This window comes from Pan troglodytes, chromosome 9 (assembly GCF_028858775.2).
Source record: "Pan troglodytes isolate AG18354 chromosome 9, NHGRI_mPanTro3-v2.0_pri, whole genome shotgun sequence".
Classification (NCBI taxonomy): domain Eukaryota; kingdom Metazoa; phylum Chordata; class Mammalia; order Primates; family Hominidae; genus Pan; species Pan troglodytes.
The window spans coordinates 20926986-20947121 of NC_072407.2; the positions used below are offsets into that span (position 1 = coordinate 20926986).

At 45.3% G+C, this 20136-nt stretch overlaps 1 protein-coding gene across 25 annotated transcripts in view; it reads right to left on the reverse strand.

Moving 5' to 3' along the window:
- Positions 1-20136, reverse strand: part of PLEKHA7 (pleckstrin homology domain containing A7) — a 245255-nt gene that overhangs the window by 59014 nt on the left and 166105 nt on the right. For 24 of the 25 annotated variants that reach the window (XR_001707174.4, XR_008537813.2, XR_001707175.4 and 21 more), the window contains 5 exons: positions 17994-18105; positions 17080-17184; positions 14494-14566; positions 13402-13502; positions 3777-3952 (listed from right to left, as the gene is read on the reverse strand). Coding sequence is in view for 22 of the 25 variants with exons in the window: in XM_016920488.4 (XP_016775977.2) it covers positions 3777-3952; positions 13402-13502; positions 14494-14566; positions 17080-17184; positions 17994-18105 (567 nt within the window). In the remaining 3 variants the exon portion in view is untranslated. Of the gene's footprint in view, positions 1-3776; positions 3953-13401; positions 13503-14493; positions 14567-17079; positions 17185-17993; positions 18106-18883; positions 19443-20136 lie in introns of those variants that run through there. The other variant, XM_054661215.2, reaches the window with a different exon arrangement.

Here is a 20136-nt window from a genome sequence, read left to right on the forward strand (position 1 = left end):
CCACATTTTCATTAAGAAGAATGATCTTCACCAGGAAAAAGGGAACAAACCTGGTTAAGAGAGCCTGAAAGTCCACGATGGGGAGGAAGAACAGGAAGCCCTACTCTCCTGTAGTTGAGCTCCAGGCCCAGCTATCGGTGGTGCCCCAGTGACATAAGGGAAATTGGGCTTGAGAAACCTATTGGGTGATCTCCAAGGAATCAAAGGGAAGCGGGAAAAGACCAGAATATCAGAAACTGGCAAACAGCATTCTGATTTTCAAAGAAGAGGAAAAACAAATTCCATAGCCTATCATCAACCTCTGCAAGAGGCTAAGCAGCACTGTTAACCTGGCAGATTTCAGAGCACACAGGAAAGGAGGCAGCAAGAAAAGGCAAACAACTCAGTAGAAAAATGGGCAGAGGATAGATACAGGCAATTCCCTTAATAGGAAATACACGTGCCCATTGAGCTGGGCATGGTGGCTGGTGACTGTTATCTCAGCTACTTGGGAGGCTGAGCTGGGAGGATTGCTTGAGGCAAGGAATTCAAGACCAGACAGGGCAACACAGTGAGCCTCTGTCTCTAAAAAATGTTTTAAAATTAGCCAGCCATGATGTGGTGGCCCACAGCTGAGGTCCCAGCTACTAGGGAGGCTGACATGGGAGGATTGCTTGATCCCAGGAGTTGGAGGCTGCAGTGAACTATGATCATACCACTGCACTCCAGCCAGGGTGATAGATTGAGACTCCATGTCTTTAAAAAAAAAAAAAAAAAAAAGTGGAAATAAATATAAAAGATCCTAACCATCATGGAAATATACATTAAATTAAGATAATCAGATACTATTTTTGTATCGGATCAGCAAAATTAAGACATAACATCAACTATTGGCAAAGATATGGGGAAATGACACACTCACTAGTGAAATACACAGCTTTCCTTTTTTTTTTTTTTTTTTTTTTTTTGAGACAGTCTCGCTCTGTTGCCCAGGCAGTGGCGCGATCTCTGCTCACTGCAAGCTCTGCCTCCCGGGTTCACGCCATTCTCCTGCCTCAGCCTCCCGAGTAGCTGGGACTACAGGTGCCCACCACCACACTCTGCTAATTTTTCGTATTTTTAGTAGAGATGGGGTTTCACCGTGTTAGCCAGGATGGTCTTGATCTCCTGACCTCATGAGCCACCCGCCTCGGTCTCCCAAAGTGCTGGGATTACAGGTGTGAGCCACCGCGCCCGGCCACACAGCTTTCTCTAAAGGGCGGTTTGGAGGTATTGATTAAAATTAAAAATGTATTATACTTTTACCCAGCAATCTGAAAGACTCACACATGGAGAGGCTTGTAGAAGGTTAATACAAAAATTTTAAATACAGGTTTTAAAAATACACTATAGTACATCTACATTATGAAATACCATATGAGTAAAAATTAAAGGTGATTCATATATACTGATATTGAGTGATCCTTAAGATGTCATTATTCATGCTTTCAGAAAGCACAAAAGAAACCTATATATTTCTATAAGTCCACATACGTATATAAATGCATAGAAAATAGTTTAAAAGCCAATTAACCTGATTATAGAGATTACCTTGGGAAGGTGATTTGGGATATCTTCGTCTTCAGTTTTTGCATTTTTGTATTTAGAATGTTTTCATTTATTATATAGTTAAATATATATTTAATATATATTTAATAATTTGTATATACTTAATTATAAATATATACATATATATATATACACAGACATATATACATAGTTGGTCTTCTGTATCCAGGGTTTCATATCCATGGATTCAACCAACCACAAATTAAAAATATTTAGAGAGGGAAAAAAGGATGGTTTTGTCTGTACTGAACACATGCAGACTTATTTTCTTGTCATTATTGCCTAAACAATACAGTATAACAACTATTTACATAGCATTTACATTGTATTAGGTATTATATGTAATCTTGCAATCTAGAAATGATTTAAAGTATGTGCGTAGGTTATATGCAAATACACCATTTTATATAAGGGACTGAGTATTTTGGTATCTGTGGGGCTTCCTGGCACCAGTCCTCCATGGATACCAAGGAATGACTACATACATATACTGTAAACATATATATATATTAAAAGTATGAAAAATAAAGACTAGGAAACAGTGACTGTTGGGGACTAGACTGTGCACTAGACTGTGTTGGGGAGTAAGATGTGTCAAATCTACCCAGTTTCCTTCTCCTGGGGTAAGAGGGGAAATGCCAACCACACTGTGAGGTGAGCCCCGCAGGCTACTGGCAGAGTCTTTCAGATCATTATTATGGAAACAATAGAAAAATGCAGGCTGGATGACAATGCTGGAAGTAGAGCCAAAATTGACGTAGTTACTGATTCAGGGCCCATGGGGAAGCTCCTAGGGCAGTCTTTGGTCCTGTCCTGTTCAACATCTTCATTCATTCATTCATCGAATCTCTCACTCACTCACTCACCAGACATTTGAGAGCTTACTATGTGTCAGATGTTGTGCATTTAGATATAAAGACAGGCCGGGCGTGGTGGCTCATGCCTGTAATCCCGGCACTTTGGGAGACCAAGGTGGGTGGATCACTTGAAGTCAGGAGTTCAAGACCAGCCTGGCCAACATGGTGAAACCCCGTCTCTACTAAATACAAAAAATTAGCTGGGCGTGGTGGCGGGCACCTGTAATCCCAGCTACTCGGGAGGCTAAGGCAGGAGAATTGCTTGAATCCGGGAGGCAGAGGTTTCAGTGAGCCAAGATCACGCCATTGCACTCCAGCCTGGGTGACAAAAGCGAGACTCTGTCTGAAAACAAAACAAAACAAAACCAAGATATAAAGATGATATTTGCTTTAAGCCTAGGATACTGAAAAGTAGACAGAAGGGAGAAACAAAAACAGTGTGAAAAATGCTCAGACTGAAGTGCTATGGGAGCTCCAGAGTGTAGGACCTGACTATACCCTGGCCTCTTGATGGAGGTCACTATTTATAGCTGTATTTATATTTCATGAGGTCTGTACACTGCATGAAAGAGATCATAAAGCTAGGAAGTACCACGAATTCCAAAAACCACATATATGTGAGGTGGAAAGATTCACAAGCTAAACATACCAGCGCAACCCATTTCCAGTCACTAAAAAGTTCCACCCTTAGGTTACAAGAGAATACGCTTGAGTTTTGAGGCCTCGTTGAAAGAACACTGTCAAAGAGCAAAGTGTCAGGATAGGAAAGAATGGGCCCAATGTGAGATGAAGGCCAGATAAAGGTATACCCAGACTTTTTCAGGGCCACTCTGATCTCTCTCTCTGAGCCCTCGACTCCACTCATATTCCTCTTGTTTTCTCTCAGGGAATCACCTACAGCCAACAGACTCAGGAATTTCAAGATCTCTGATTATATGCTTGGTTGAACTATTTCAGAGAGGGAGCAACCGGAAGATCACTCCCAGGTCAGCTCCCAGCAACATGGCAGTTAGTCTGTAGCAGATTTTCAGTTTGCAAGACCTTTCTTGCCTGTCCTCTCCCTACATGGTACCCCAAGGTCTTCCCTTCCACCATACATAAGAGAAGAAAAACTGAGAAGCCCACACATGCCAGTTTCCATGGCTGTGGATCGCAGGCAGTCATTTCACCCTTCCAGGCCTTAGTGTTTTTGTTTAATGAAGAAAGTTTATAAAGAGAGGGCAATGCTTAATACAAGTGAGTAAATGGAATCTCAGGCACCCAAGAGGACCTATCTGGGTCCCAATCCTAGTGTAGGAGGTGCTGTGGCAGGGACCCTCCATCAGGACTAACCTCTTCAGTGACGATCGAGACAGCACCTGTGCAGCCTGGTTCATGGCCCTGACCCAAGCGTTCATGTCCTCCTGGGTGTCGGCACTGAAGTAGTAGGTCCTCATGCCTGACTGCTCGGCCTGAGAGCCCGCCGTGGAGCTGTTATAGATGAGCGCTCGCATCCCCGTGTGCACAGCCTGTAGCATGAAGGCAGAATGCAGGTCAGAGGGAGGTTATCACACATTTCCTTTATAGGAGCAAAAGCAAGGAGGCACTATGGCCCTTCTAGACTAAAAGCCCAAGCACCATCCAACTTGTTTCCACACCTAGAAAACATCATAGGCTAGATTTCTCTTTCTTAGTGCAGCCAGGCCCAGTGACAGCTGTCTGTTGCCCAAAGTAAAAGCCCTGCAGCTGTAACTGTTTCCTATTTATCTTACTCCTGCTTTGGGAGTTGGGAGGGTGCACAAAGTCAAGGCTTATGTGAGAAACAGGCTTTTCAGAAAACCCTCATTTCATAGAGGCAGACTCTTGGGAATCCCTGTTTTGGTTTTGCTAAAGCCTGTGATTCCTGCTTTGGCTATAATCAGACAAGAATTGACTCAAAACTGGCTGCAACAGCAGGTGGCTTGATGTGGATGTTCACTGTGCTTCACTGCTTAGGCATGAAGTGTGATGTGTGCTCCTCAAAGAAGCTGCTGTTCTGTCTCTCCAAAAGAGGCACTACAGGATGTGAGGGCAATCTGGCTGCGACATCTGTCACCCCATTGATCGCCAGGGTTGATTCGGCTGATCTGGCTGGCTAGGCCGGTGTCCCCTTCCTCCCTCACTGCTCCATGTGCGTCCCTCCTGAAGCTGCACACCAGTCAAAGAGGAAGACCATCCCTGAGAGAGGAGGACCGGTCTTCGGTCAAGGGTATACTAGTAGCTGCAGTCCCCTGCTAGAACCTCCAAACAAGCTCTCAAAAGAGGCACTACAGAGGTGGACAGAGTTGACCAACAGTTAACTAAATATTCTTGCAAACCTACTGTGTCCTTCTGCCTCAAGGTGCTTTCACATGTATCCTTGCAAAAAAAAAAAAAAATCTCAAAAAAAGGTACTCAGAATGACCACTGAAAAATGACTGGGAAGATTTGCAAATCAGAGACAACACCAGTTTTTCCCCTTGTGCTCTGATAAACCAGAGACCCATCTTTTAAATTTGCAAGGAACAATCTCACCAAATCTACATAAGAAGATGATGTGAAAAGAGGAAGATTTACTGAGTACCTACTATGTGTCTCCTAGGTACTTCCACAACTTTAATCTCATTGTAATCCTAACAGCCTTGAGCGGTGGAGACAGAATCTCTGTTTTACAGATGTAGCAAACAAAGCTCTTAGATGTTAAGTAACTTTCCCAGATTTCCACACCTGGTAACAAATTCTTCACAGCACTTACCATTACCTGATGCTATTTATTTTACACACTTGTTTATTACCTGCTTATCATCTGTCTCCTTCCTCTATAAATGTAAGCTACACGAGAGTGGGAACTTTGCTATTTTGTTCACTACTATATCCCCAGGAACAGTGCCTAGCACATAGTAGATGCTCAATAAACATTTGTTGAAAGAACGAAGAGTTAGAGCCCAGGTCTGACTCCAAGTCCAGGCTTCTCTGTATATTGCTCCCAGGTTCTATCCCGAAGTGAGGGTGATTACACAGATAACTGGTTCAATACTCTGAATCCAGCATGAAAGGCAGACCCCATGCAAGGACCAGGCAGAGAAAACAAAATGAGAACCGATGAAAAACTAGACAATGACATGCTTCTGGAATCACTAATGGTCATAGATGAAAACCTCTCAAATGAACCTTCAGCATTTACTTATCCTCCCTGCCCTCTTAAAATCCAGATCCAAAATGCATAGTAAATATGGGCCTGCTTCTGACATTTACATATCTGAGTCCATCCGGCTCAGTGCCAAGGGAGTCTAGGCAAACTTGGCCTGCAGCCAAGGATCCCTATAGTGGCTGAAGCAAACCTGATATCCTTCCTTTGCATGTATCAGCTATCATTCACTATCACAGGAAGGATTCCTTCTATTTTAAGCAAGGTGGAAATGTGCCAATAAGAACAGAATAAGGCCAGGCACAGTGGCTCACACCTGTAATCCCAGCACTTTGGGAAGCCAAGGCGGGTAGATCACCTGAAGTTAGTTCAAGACCAGCCTTGGCAACATGTTGAAACCCCATCTCTACTAAAAATAAAAAAAATAGCTGGGCATGGTGGCACATGCCTGTAATCTCAGCTACTCAGGAGGCTGAGGCATGAAAATTGCTTGGACCCAGGAGGTGGAGGTTGCAGTGAGTTGAGATTGAGCCATTGCACTCCAGCCTGGATGACAGAGTGAGACTCTGCCTCAAAAACAAACAAACAAACAAACAAACAAAAAAACAGAATAAGAAGGAACCTGTTCATGTCTTACTGAAAATCAGCAGAAATTCTTGGAAAATATCCCCTGGACCATGATCCCACAAGATCTCTGACACACTCTCCCAGCCTTTTGTGCCCAGCCATAGAGGGTTCTGGGACAGGTGCCTATCCCACTAGATACAAGCATAGGGAGCCCTCCAAGGTACAATAAAGACAATAGATCCATGCTGTACAAAAAATTCATGGAGCCAGCCTTGTCCAGGAAATCAACATGGGACATGCCTCAAACATGCAGACTTGGGTTTGCATGTCTATTTGCGAATGAGTCTTAAGAGTTACATCCACCATTACGAAGGAGTTACACATGATTGCAAATATAACCCTGGTCACTAATCAAACCAGAAGGTGCTGTGCCCAGCTGCTCTTGACTCTGAAGAACAGATTCCAACTGTATTCTGCCTGTGTGAGGGCATATTCAATGGATTAACTGTGAAGGCAAGAAGTACAGGGAGTTTCCTTTTCATCTGGCCAAGTGACCCAAGTCCAAAGTATCCTGAGCCTAGGACCCAGATGATGTGAATCTTCTCACTCCTGCCCTAGTCTCCACTCAGATGGTACTGTTTTCTCTGCTCTTTGCTTTCCAGTTAACATAATTCTATGAAGCAACTTTGCATAACTGAATAGAAAACAAGCTATGCCTACAGGAAATCAGGATGTGAGTGAAGAACTTACCTCAAAGACATGATGCCCCTAGGATATGGTTGCTCTCCTGGCTGTTGGACCTCAGTTCTAGACACAGCACTGGTGAAGGAGCCAGAATCCTCATGGTTCAAGCCCCCAACATCAGCCTTTAGAATAGAGAAACCTCAGTGGAAAATAGAGGAGCACCCAAAAGGCCAGGGCCCATCAACTGACTGGCTCATTCTGGAACTTGCTCAACAATAATGAATCATTTATTGAGTATTTACTATGTGAAAGGCACCCTACCAAAGTTGGAGGGACAGCCTTAAACAAGGCCATAATAGTTTATAGCCACATAGAAGAGAAATACTATGGACAAGTAACTACAGCTGTATTAAGTGTCATCAAGAAGGTCAGGATGCTGTGAGGAGAACAGGGGAGCCCAGCTTGATCCCTGAGGAATTGACATTGCAGCTGCCTTCTACGTAGTAGGTAGCCATTTAAGTAACAGCAGGGAGGAGCTAGGTAGCACCCCATGAAGGACACGTGCCCACAGTGTGTTCATCTTCAAGGATGAGGCCAGCATGACTGGCACAGAGGAATGGAGGGGAAAACAGCATGAAGAGAGGCTGCCGAAGTTGGCAGGGCCAGACCACCAGGGCCTTGCAGATCATATAGGGTTTTGTCTTAATGATGCTGAGAAACTATTAAAGAGTGTTTTGTTTTGTTATGTTGTTTTGCTTTGCTTTGTTTTGAGACAAGGTCTTGCTCTGTTGCCAGGCTGGAGTGCAGTGGTACTGTCTTCGCTCACTGCAACCTTCCCCTCCCTGGTTCAAGCAATCCTCCCACCCCAGCCTCCTGAGTAGCCTGGACTACAGGAATGCACCACCGTGCCCAACTAACTTTTGTATTTTTTGTAGAGATGGGGTTTTGCCATGTTGCCCAGGCTGGTCTCGAACTCCTGGGCTCAAGTGATCCACCCACCTTGGCTTCCCAAAGTGCTGAAATTACAGGCATGAGCCACTGCACCCAGCCTTATTAAAGGGTTTAAACTGGGGAATGATGTGCTCAGATTTTGTTTGGAAAGACCACTCTGGCTGCAGTACAGAGAAGAGGTTCGAGTCAGCAGAAACAGGTGAGGGGGGATGGGTCAGGAGGCTACTACAGGAGCACAGGTGAGAGATGGTGGTGGAGGCAGAGAAGGGGAGGAGCAGACAGGGTCTGGAGAGAACTTGCAGGTAATACCTGCAGGCCTTGGCAATGGACTGGATATGGGAGGAGAGAGAACACCAGGTATGAACGATAAGAGTCTCAAGTTTACAACTTGCAGAGGTAGTGGTGACCATTTATTGAGATTAAGAAAAGGGGCCGGGTATAGTGGCTCATGCCTGTAATCCCAGCACTTTTGGAGGCCGAGGCGGGTGGGTCACCTGAGCTCAGGAGTTTGAGACAAGCCTGGCCAACATGGTGAAACCCAGTCTCTACTAAAAACACAAAAATTAGCCTGGCATGGTGATGGGCACCTGTAGCCCCAGCTACTCAAGAGGCTGAGGCAGGAGAATCTCTTGAACCTGGGAGGCAGAGGTTGCAGTGAGCGGAGATCACGCGACTACACTCCAGCCTGGGTGACAGAGCAAGACTCCATGGAAAGCAAAAAGGAAAGAAAAAAGGAAAGGAAAGGGAGAAAAGAGAAGAGAAGAGAAAAGAAACGAAACTTCTCACGTCCAACCTTTAGGCTGACTCCAAGCAGCACAGTGAACAGGGTAAGAACTTGGGCTCTTAGAATCAGCCTGAGGTCCAAGGTGGACTCTGCCTCTTGCCCACTGGGTAACCCTGGGTAAATTACTCAACCTCCTCATGCTTGTTTCCTCATATTTAAAATGGAACTATGGGTAAAAGTAGCATTTACCTTATAAGGCTATGTGAGGATGAAATGAGACATACACTGCTTAGAGCACAGCCTGGCATTTGTAAGGCTCAAAAGATGTCAGTTGATGTTACTGAAGGAGCAGTCACTTGAGCAACCTAGGGAGGTTGGCTGAAAGAGCATTCTGGAAACTTTAAGACTCTTCTTCCTCCCTCCCCATCACAAATTCATAGGGAACTAAATACAAAATACAAGTAAGCCTGAACCCACCATATCTTGGGAGGTATAAGCACTGTCACTGACCACGATTCCAATTACACTTAATGCTCCCTGTGGTCTCTGTCTACAGAATGGGACTAGCAGAACTAGCCGATGAATCAGTTTTCCCGGTGAAAGGTCTGGGTAGGTGAATCAACCATTTACAGTGCAGTGAGACAGAGCTGTGGAAGTAGAGAAGAAGGGTACTTAACCTGTCCAGAGGGCTCAGAGAAGGCTTCCCAGACAAGGTGACTCTGAGCAGAGAACTGAAGGACAAGTAAGAGTTGGGGAAAGGGCATTCCAGGCTGTGGCTGAAGTTTTTTTTTTGTTTTTGTTTTTGTTTTTTGAGATGGAGTCTTGCTCTGTCGCCCAGGCTGGAGTGCAGTGGCACGATCTCAGCTCACTGCAAGCTCCGTCTCCCCGGTTCACGCCATTCTCCTGCCTCAGCCTCACGAGCAGCTGGGACTACAGGTGCCAGCCACCACACCCGGCAAATTGTATTTTTAGTAGAGATGGGGTTTCACCATGTTAGCCAGGATGGTCTCGATCTCCTGACTTCGTGATCCGCCCCCCTCTGCCTCCCAAAGTGCTGGGATTACTGGCTTGAGCCACCACGCCTGGCCAACTGTGGCTGAAGTTTAAGTAAAGGCCTATAGGCAAGAAATGTCCTGGGGCCTTAGGCAACTGTATATGGCTAGAGGAAAGACAGAAGACAGGAGTGGCTAAAAATGTGGCTAGAGATATAAGCTGGGGCCTCGTGAATCACAATTTCCTTAATCAGCCGGGCACAGTGGCTCACGCCTATAATCTCAGCACTTTGGGAGGCCAAGGCAGGTGGATCACCTGAGGTCAGGAGTTCGAGACCAGCCTGGCCAACATGGTGAAACCCCCATCTCTACTAAAAATACAACAACAACAAAAAAAATTAGCTGGGCGCAGTGGCAGGTGCCTGTAATCCCAGCCACTCGGAAGGCTAAGGCAGGAGAACTACCTGAACCCAGGAGGCGGAGGTTGCAGTGAGCCAAGATCATGCCATTGTACTCCAGCCTGGGCGACAAGAGCGAAACTCTGTCTCAAAAAAAAAAAAAAAAAAAAAAAAAAAAATTGGCTTTATCCTGAAAGCAATGGGGAACCACTGAAGGGCTTATGGTAGGAATACAACCTGAACAAGGGTGCAACTTAGGAACAACATAGAGGATGAACTGTAGGCTGCAGAGGAGTTCCAAGGCTGAATCAGCAACAGCCAATGCTTACAGAGCACTTACTATATACTAGGTCCTGCTCTACAGTGTGCTCCCCAGGGGAGGGATGGTGGTGGCCAAGACAGAATAGTGGCAGCAGAAGTGGAGAGGAGGAGATGAATTTGATAGATATACAAAGAACAAAATTGAAAGGAGAGAGAAAAAAGGCAGCTCTTTCTTGTCTTCTCATCCTGTAATAATACACATGCTGATGCAAACTTGAGAATATAAGCCCTAAAAAAGCATGGATTTTGTCCTATTCATTGCTGTATCCCTAGCATCTGTTATACTACCCCACAGACAATCAGTGTGTGCAACAGACGTTTTCAAATAGAACTACATAAGTGAAAAACCATGCCTCTTGGCATGCCTTCAGAATCTAGAGCAGGGACCTTAACATTTTTTGTGGCATGGACATCAACAGTTCCTATGAACCTTTTCCAGAATGTTAAGCATGCAAAATAAGGGAAATCTATTATATTGAAATATAGTTCTTAAAATATTTTTTAAATGTGTGGTCTAGTGATGCAGGTGTTTGTTTACTAACGTACTGCATAATGGATCTGGTGGCAGATGTAATAAGTATTGTGATTTTAAAATGGTGATGAGCATAAATGATATTTCAAGATACCTGCAACAACTGTAATGTGTTATGAAGATATCTATGGTTTCTACAGTACCAAGTCACAGGTACTGCTGATACACATTGTGACCTGCTTTCTTAACTGAAAGAGATGTTATATTTCAGTTAAAGGTTAAAGAGTAGGCCAAGTACGGTGGATACTCTGAACTGTCTCCGACAAGGTACCCTAGCACCAGTCTGAGAACTTCAGCTCTATATACAGAGAAGGACCAACATCAAAGACAGGTGTCAAGGCCAATCACAAAACACTGTGTATTCCTTGGTATGCCCAAGAATATAGACCCTGAGCTGCCCCCAGGGCCTACCCTCTGGCCCCTAAAAGAAGGATGCTGCAAGCCAAATGAAAAGATAACTCTTTCAGACTCACGGAACCATTGCCCTTTCTGGAGAACCATCTAAACAACACCAGATCTGTCTGTAGTAGCTTTTCTCTGCTCTCGGATCCTGAGGACCTCAAAGACCTCTCCCAAACACACAATGCCTTCTGTCTCCCAGACAAAAGATTTAGGGAACACTCTTAGTAAAGTCTTTCTAAGAAAAATGTTGAAAAAAGAAAAGAAATCTAAGACAGATTAAAGATGTTTACCTAGAATCTACTTTCACACCTCCAATGAAGTGTTAAGATAAAAAATATATATACAGTTATGATATGTTACTTTAAGGACATGCCAAATGTTGTTCCCAAAACATCACATGCAACATCACTATCCCAATTGTTTGCCCAACTGGGCAGTGCTCAACTCTAGAAAGGAGGGTTTCCTAAGGAAGATTTTTCAGGCTGTAAAGGATGAATCTGAAAGGCACTGAACAAAATGTTTTCAGAGTCAGCAATAAGTTTCTAAAATGATACAATTAATGTCAATTCAAACCACCTTCTACCTCCTGCGATGTCTGTGCAGCAAGTGACCAAGATAAGACATGGAAGAAAAGCAAGGAAGAAGAGAAAATAATACAAAGTGGGAGCCCTGTAAGAAAACTGAAAGAGAACAGAATTCAGGGCCAAGTTCTGCCTCTGTCATCTTCCAGCTTTGTGACTTTGGGCAAGTTTCTTAAGCTCTCATATCCTTCCCTCACCATGAGCATTAAATGAGGTCACATGTATCAAAGTACTTCCCATGTCATGTTTTAAAGATATAAGGCAACAGTATTCCATGCAACATGACACAGAGCAGTATCCCAGTATCACCAATCCATAGCAATTCTGGAGTGACACTCAGTAGCGTCACTCGAGGGAAACACAGGAACAACTCAAACCTGTTGATGAGTAAAGCCACAGCATCAGCTCAGTTCTGTGCCTCCTTAGGAAGGAAAGGTAGAAGGAAGATGAGAGTGACTTTCCAACCACCAGCACCACCATGGCTCCAGATCAAGGTGTTGATAGAGACTCTCACTTTGCAAGCCCCTCACAGATGAAGGACCAGCTGCTCACACCATGGACAACACAGACCAACACTTCCCTTTAACCCTTCCAGAGAATGGCAGGCGTCTTACCTTAAGCTTTCCCGTGGTCCTCTATCTATGGCTGGAAAGCGTGACTTCTGTTCAATCTCTGTTTTATGACCTACTGTCTAGTGTTCATCTTGTGCCTCCAACATGGAAACGGCCAAGCAACAAGTGTAGTGGGGACAGGAGCCCCTACTCCAGCTTGACGTGTACGACATTGCCTCATATCTTAAGCAGCCAAGAGAGGGCCGTGCCCTGTGGCGAGTGGCACCAAGGGCTGCTTGCTTCAGTGCTCTCTAGGACTTCCACTCCAACTGCCAGTAAAGTGGATCTTCAATCCACCCCACCCTTACCTTCCCTGGGGAACCCAAGATCTTAACACCTGCAGTGAAGGAAATCCGTGGAGGCCATCAACGGAGAAGACCTCAGGACTCCCCATGTTTGAGCCTAAACACACCTTCCAAGAGCCTCCACACCGGACCTCACAGGTGCTACAGGGCAAAACTACCATTAATTATCATGGCCTCACTCAGCCCAAATGGTACAGACACAGAACAAGTAGGAAAGGGGTTTTACTGGTAAAGGGATCTGCCTGGAAATCTTCTATGATCCAGAAGATAAACCAAATTTCATTCTAATTGCTTTTCAACAAGATAAACAAAGTGGACAAAGCTGACAGCCTCTTCAACACTCAGGCCCCTAACCTTCAATGTGAGTTTTCATAATACAATGGATATAAACCCATTATGAGGGGTCACCAGTTGCATGAAATGGCTGGATGCTAGTTAGGCTGGCTGAGTACGGTGATAAGACAGCTCAAGAAGGGCTTTGACAGGTAACCACAAGACTGGCAGTGACAGGAAGGAGGGGTCTGAATACTTGAACATGGCTGCGCGACTCCAAAGCTTAGAGTCAAATGACAGTACCGGTCATGTGATATTATTCTTGTTTAAATAACTTACAACTTTGTTAACCGGAATCTGAAACTCTCTAGCTTCTTCCCCCTCCCGACAAAAGCAATTGCTTTTATGAAGACATTTTGAGAACACAGTTTCTTAGACAGAATGGCTGCATTAGAGGTGCAGGGGCAGTACCTTAAAGGAATATTTGCGGCTTATGCGATCCTCAGGGGCCACAGGAGAGATCACGTAGCTGGGCAAGGGGATGCTCCCGAGGACCGCTTCTTCTCGGCTGTCTTTGAATGGAAAAACGCATCAGAACAACCTTCTGGGCAGCTTCCCTGGGCTCATCTGTCCCACTGCTTCCAGAACTTCAGCCAAGTTGTTTCCTCCCCTTGTAATGTCCATCCTCCCCCAACCCACACACAGGCAAAGCTCTACCCATTCTTTTTATTTATTTATTTATTTTTTGAGACGGAGTTTCGCTCTTGTTGCCCAAGCTGGAGTCAAGAGCATGATCTCGGCTCACTGCAACCTCTGCCTCCCAGATTTAAGCGATTCTCCTGCCTCAGCCTCCTGAGTAGCTGGGATTACAGGCGTGCGCCACCATGCCTGGCTAATTTTTGTATTTTTAGTGGAGTCAGGGTTTCACCATGTTAGCTAGGCTGGTCTCAAATGCCTGACCTCAGGTGATCCACCTGCCTCGGCCTCCCAAAGTGTTGGGATTACAGGCGTGAGCCACAGTGCCCAGCCATCTCTACCCATTCTTAAAAGCCTATCTCTTCTCTCCTTCTAAGAAGGCTCCTCAGATTCTCCAATGATGGAATTCACTTCTCAGGCCCCCTGAACTGCTTTGAAAGCACCAGTAGCAGTCTAGCCTTATCTTAAAAGTAAGCTCTTTCTCCACATTTTGAGACTCCCTCTTAACAACACATAGTCCCTAACTTTATGTTCTGGGGCTCCACAGAAGCTCAGATGGCCAATTCAATTCACCAGTTGCTCATCCAACATTCAATAAATCCAGATGACAGGTTACAAAACACAATCAATGATCCACACTTCTCACCTCTCCAGAGTACCTCAAAGGTGGACCTATGTCCCAAATGGGACAGAAACGGAAATGACTCTGAATCCTGAGACCCTTAGTAGCAGGCAAACTGGATTCTATTTATTTTAACCCAACAGATTGAACTTCCTGTGTTAGGACTGGTAAACCTGAAGTCACCAACCATCCACATATGTAAAACTGAACACTTCGGCAGGGTAATAGGCTACTTGTTAGCTCACCTTTATAGTAAAATAAGCAGTAATCAGCAAGCACAAACCACCTCCTTTTCCACAGCCTCATCCCAGAACTGTCCTGCAAAGCAAAGAAAACTAGTCAGGGTAATATCTGAGCATACTGTTGTCCCTTTCCAAGCATGCACAACCTGATTCCAGAACCAAATATTTGCCCATATTCACTCTTTGTTTTAATAAATTACCATTTTACTGAACAGCCATTCTTTGAATAGGACATTAGAACTTGGATTAAATGATGGTTTATCCTAAGAAAGCAGGGTTTTTATTTTTGTCTCCTAGAAGCAAATTAATATATAATATTATAAGTCACTTTCTTCTAGAAAGTAAATTAAGAAAGGAATCAGTTCTTAACAAAAAGTTTTTGTTTGTTTCTTATTTAGGTGGCTATGCTATAAAATACCTTCATTTATGCTGACTGGAAAACTGAATTTACACTGAACTATTGAAAAGAGTTTAAGTTACCTAATGAATTAAGTGAGGCAAAGTTTTCATTAGACTGCTCAGTTCTGTGCCATATAGGATGTATTCTGCTGTTGTGTTTTCCTTCCATTCAATATAAAAGAATTTGGATTCTCTTTGCTATCAAATTGTCTCATAAGAAAAATCTGTCTTTACTCATCTGAAATGTAAATGTTTGTATTTATCAATAATGTTTTAAATTATTGTGAATATTTTTCAAAAACATGGCAAAGGCAGGAAAACAGAATGTTTTGGGGTGAGTTTTCTCTCAAACCTAGGAATGCCCCAGAGCATCTTTTAGTTTTAGAGATGGCTGTTCACGTCTGTACTGCCAGTGTTTTTGAGAGGCTGAGGAAGGAAGATCGCCTGTGACCAGGAATTCAAGACCAGCCTGGGCAACATAGTGATGCCCCAGCTGTACAAAAAAAAAATTTTTTTTCATTTAAAAAATAGAGATGGCTGTTAAATTGTCTTCCTTCTGCAGAAGTTTTCGACAAGCTTGAAAAACATCTGACAATTTCTAAACTGAAATACAGCATAAGGATTGTTCCTCCTCCACTTACTAAAATGCTAAAAGCAAATGTAACTTGATGATTTCAACTATTTCATCTTCTGCAAATCAACGAGATGATTTCTAAGGTCTTGGCACATGATATTTGCTTTGTTTGGAGACCTCTTATCTATGCTTCCATGCCTGGTTCAAATATCACTTCCTCCGGGAAGCCCTTCTGGACACCCCCCAGTATAGCCACTCTCTGTTGTGTGTCCACAGCACACAGATCCCTGTTATGGTTACAGCACAGCCAATGGGCCTGGCCTAGGTGCTGGGAATTATTTACAAATACTTCCCTCTCTCTCCATATGTCAAAGGGGCATCCTTTGTTTAATGGGGACAGGGATGCAAACGGAAGAAATCAGAGGGTTAAATGACTCAAGTGAGAAAAAGACAAGGGCAAATGTAAGAAAAGAGAGGGACGACAGGGCTGTGAGGGGCAAGTGGGCACAAGAGAGGGTGGTACCAGGAGTGTCCAACAGAAGAGGCCGGGAGCTGTTGCAGCTGCCATGGGGCCAGAGCTGCAAAAGAAGATTTTAAGGGGACTTTTGGGATTTCTCCTGTGTGCTGTTCAATGTAATGCCCTCCTCTGTCTTCCCACAAAGCTTCACCAAAACTTACATTGCTGCTCTGATATTTTTAGATGCTATGCTAGGTGAGAGACAGGGCTGGGTGACAATGTGACAAGTGAGAGATATGCTATCTGCTTCTCCTGGTAGCTGATGAGTTCCTCGAGGGCAGGAACCACGTTACTTTCTCTTGATACTTGCTCTTAGCAACTTAGGACATGGCAGGCACTTTGCAGAATGGATGAATGAATGAATGACTGGCAAGGAGAGAAGGAGAGCAAAAGAGACAGGGTCTCTAGCTCTGGGAACTCACAACCCAGCCATGAACAGAGAACCCCAGGCAGGTCAACTGGCAGTGGGGATTCCAATGAAGAATGGCCTCAGCCGACAGAGCTGACAGGGCTTTCTGACTGAATGCATGTGGGGGAAGGAGAATCTGGTGATAGTGCTGAGGTTTCTAACCTGAGTGCCTGGGAGAATGGTGGTACCATTACTAAGATCCGGAAAAAGCAGTCTTGGGGAAATGGCAGGCCAAGGTGGTGAGGAGATAATGAGCTAAGTTTGGCTGATTTGGAATTTGAGACGTTAGGTGGATATGCATGCTAGACAAGGGGGAGAGGAAAAGATGAAAATTTTCAGCCAAATAATAACAAAGACTCTTTGACACCAGGAAGGCAAGTGCTGGTAGAGAACTGGTAGGAAGGCTGGATTCAAGCTGACCCACCCACACTGGGCCCCAGGACAGCCAATAGCACCAGGGGCCAAAGTGGTCAAGTGGGTTTTGGGAGAGAAGCTGTAACCATTGAGCAGACAGTCCACTCATAAGAACAAACAGCAAATAATGCAGTGCAGCAGGTAGAATCCAGCTGCCTCAGACAAACTCAGGAACAGAAAGCTTATGTGCCCATCCCTAGCTTCCTGGGGCCTGGGAAAGGAGAGAACTCAGCCAGAGCCATTTCCTCCAGGATTCTCACTCCTCGGCTTCCTCACCTGCTTGTGCAGCCAGCCCCTCACCACCACGGGAACATTGGGGTTCCTCCGAATGGCCTGGTCTCTCTTCCCAAAGCTGTGGACTTTATTGCTGGACTTTATGATCTACGAAAAAGCAGACTGAATTTTAGCAACAGGGAATTTAAGGTGACACAAAAAAGCACTTGTATGTTAGGAGGACCGTCGGCTCTCTCTGCCTCACTCTAAATGGCAGCACCCTTTGATCAAATGAACAGCCAGAAGACAGGGAACGGGCGTGCACATGGCCACAGCATTCTAATTAAAAGGCAAGCCCAAGACCTGGCAAACCTCCCAGCTGGGTCACTGAAAAAAAAAATTAAAAGGAATTTTTCAATCAACTTTCAGCAGCAGCTGTTGGCTGTAATATGTTCCATGGCTTTCTGGAGCAAAGCTAATTTTTGGTCACAGCTTTTTGCCAATTTCCAGATATTTAACCCTCCTATCTGGGTTCAACCCTCAGCACTCTCCTCCTCTCCACAATGCTGGTTCTTTACCCTGATCCTTAGTGTTTCTACACCTGGAGCACAAAAACTTCTGGGTCCTTCCCAAGGGCACCCTTTCTCAGGGCCTCATGTCACCAAATCTCTCCAGGCTTGCTTTAACACACAGCTACATGTAAATAGAAACGTGGCCCTCCCAACCATGCGAGGAAAGTGAAGAACATGCTCAAGGACCTATAGACACCAGTGCTGGGTCTGTCAGCAATCACCTGTTCTGCTGGACAAGGGACATATCCCTCTTGGCCTCAGTTTCCTGATCTGTCATTTGGGGAGAACACTTCTTATGGGTCTCTCTCACAAAACTATAGTGAAGATCAAATGGACTTCTGGTTACAAAGGGGCTTGGCAAAATATAAAAGAAGGGAAGGAAGGAACAAGTGGCCAAGAGCTCACCTTGGGTCCAGGCTTGGCCTCCAGGGTGGAGGCGGTCCCAGCCGTGGATGTTTCACTGACCATGCTGGACGGTCTTTGGTTTCTGTCTTGCTTCGACATATGTGGATTCAGCCTGTGAGGAGACAGGGGATTCCAGTGAGTAAAAGCCGAGCTATAGAGTAGGAAGTGCAGTAAGATCAGTTCCAGGTAGGAATTGGTTGTTGGGCCTTAGAACAACCCAACCCTGATTGTTTGGAGGCTGCCTGACTCCAGACTGCAGCCAGAAGGCCGCAATGTCCAGCCTGCCCATGTGTTTCAAGGAATCAAGATGACAGATAGGCACATCTCTACAGCCTGACACCCCAACAAAGGAGCACAGACTGTCATCCCTGCTGTTGTCTGGAAGTCCCCACACTCAATCTCTTAATCAGGTGTCTGTGACAACTGCCCCATCTGATGGGCATGCACAGATGTGCCACTCTTCTCAGCACGCAAGAGCAATCCATGCCCTCACACACACCTCCATTTCCCTGGCTCCCAAAAGAAGCTGTTTATAATTAGTAACAAGAAATCACTTGTGCACACAACCACACCCCCAGCTACACACAGAGAATCCCTTACATAAATGCCAGTGGGGCTTGTCTCCCAAAATAGACTACTCAACAAAGAGTCCTATTCTGGGAACACTCCATTTGCCCCAAAATAGAGCTATCAGAGATATTAACCCCTTGTGCTTGCCTGGTGAGCAGGAAGAAATGAAATAAGCCTTGGGCCCCCAGTAAGAATATCTGGGCTTCCCCATCAGCATCCCAGAAACATGGAACTTCCCACCAAGGAGCTGCCCTGGGAGGGCCAACTCTCTGGGAGCATCTCAGTGCGACACTCAAGAGCCACTGAAGAGTCCTTCTCACCTGCTTCCACAGATCCCCAGCATTTGCCAGTCTTTCAAGGCAGCGGTGATAAATCCCTCCACACAAATCCAGTACCTATCCCTGGACAGCTGGATGCCTGATGCCAAGATCCTGCAAAGTCCAGGATCAGCAAGCCTTCCTCAAAGTGAAAGTCTCCACGCTCTGTCCAATGCTCCAGTAGGCAACAGAATCCAGGTCATTGGAGACCAAGCAGACCACAGAAAACTGAGGCTCTTTGCCTGAAGAGTGGAGAAAATCTGCTCTGGAGGACTGGGCAAGGACCCTGAGGAGATGCAGCTAGAGAACCCAGGCAGGATGCAGCTGACGAAGCAACACTCATAAAGTCCTTCACACAGACACTTTTAGAGCGATACAATGAGGGAACATCCTAGTTTCCACCATGGAAATATACTGTATTCTTCAAAGACCCTGCTGCTCAAAAGATAAGTGATCCTTTCTGTGCCCGGAGACAGAGCCCAATATCCTACACCACAAGGGAAGTTCTCTGCAGAAGTAGCCGTGACTACTGCACTTTCCAAGCAATGCCAGCAGCAGGACCACTGTAGCAGGCACCAGCTTCCCAAAGGGCTGGGCCCTGTGGGATGCTTGGCAGCAGGAGATGCAAGTCCTACCAGGCAGAAAGAGCACTGGCTCCTTATCAGCTCAGACACTCACTCCAGATTCCACGCCCCCAGCCTCCAACCCAGCCAGACTTTTGTTGCTGCTCCCCACTGGGAGGGAGAATGTCACCACATTTGCTGTTGGCAGAGGCTGTGTGCAGCAAGATAACCGCTGATCAGGAGCAGGAAGAGCTCCAAGAGGCTGCCTTGTCCATCCCCTTTCTCCAGACAGAACTATGTCCAAAACATCCTGGAACCCGGTCTTGTCTAACTCTTCAGACTTCTGGAGGTTGAGACAAGGAAAAAGAGCTCTCAGGTTGCTTCAGTTATGGCAGCTGTATCTCTAAGCTAAAATTCAGGACACAAGGTCCAACGACAAAAAAGATTTGTTTGAATTTTTTTGTTTGTTTGTTTGTTTGTTTGTTTTGAGATGGAGTTTCGCTCTGTCGCCCGGGCTGGAGCGCAGTGGCGCGATCTCAGTTCACTGCAACTTCCGCCTCCTGGGTTCAAGTGATTCTCCTGCCTCAGCCTCCCAAGTAGTTAGTATTACAGGCGCTTGCCACCAAGCCCAGCTATTTTTTGTGTTTTTAGCAGAGACGGGGTTTCACCATGTTGGCCAGGCTGGTCTCAAAC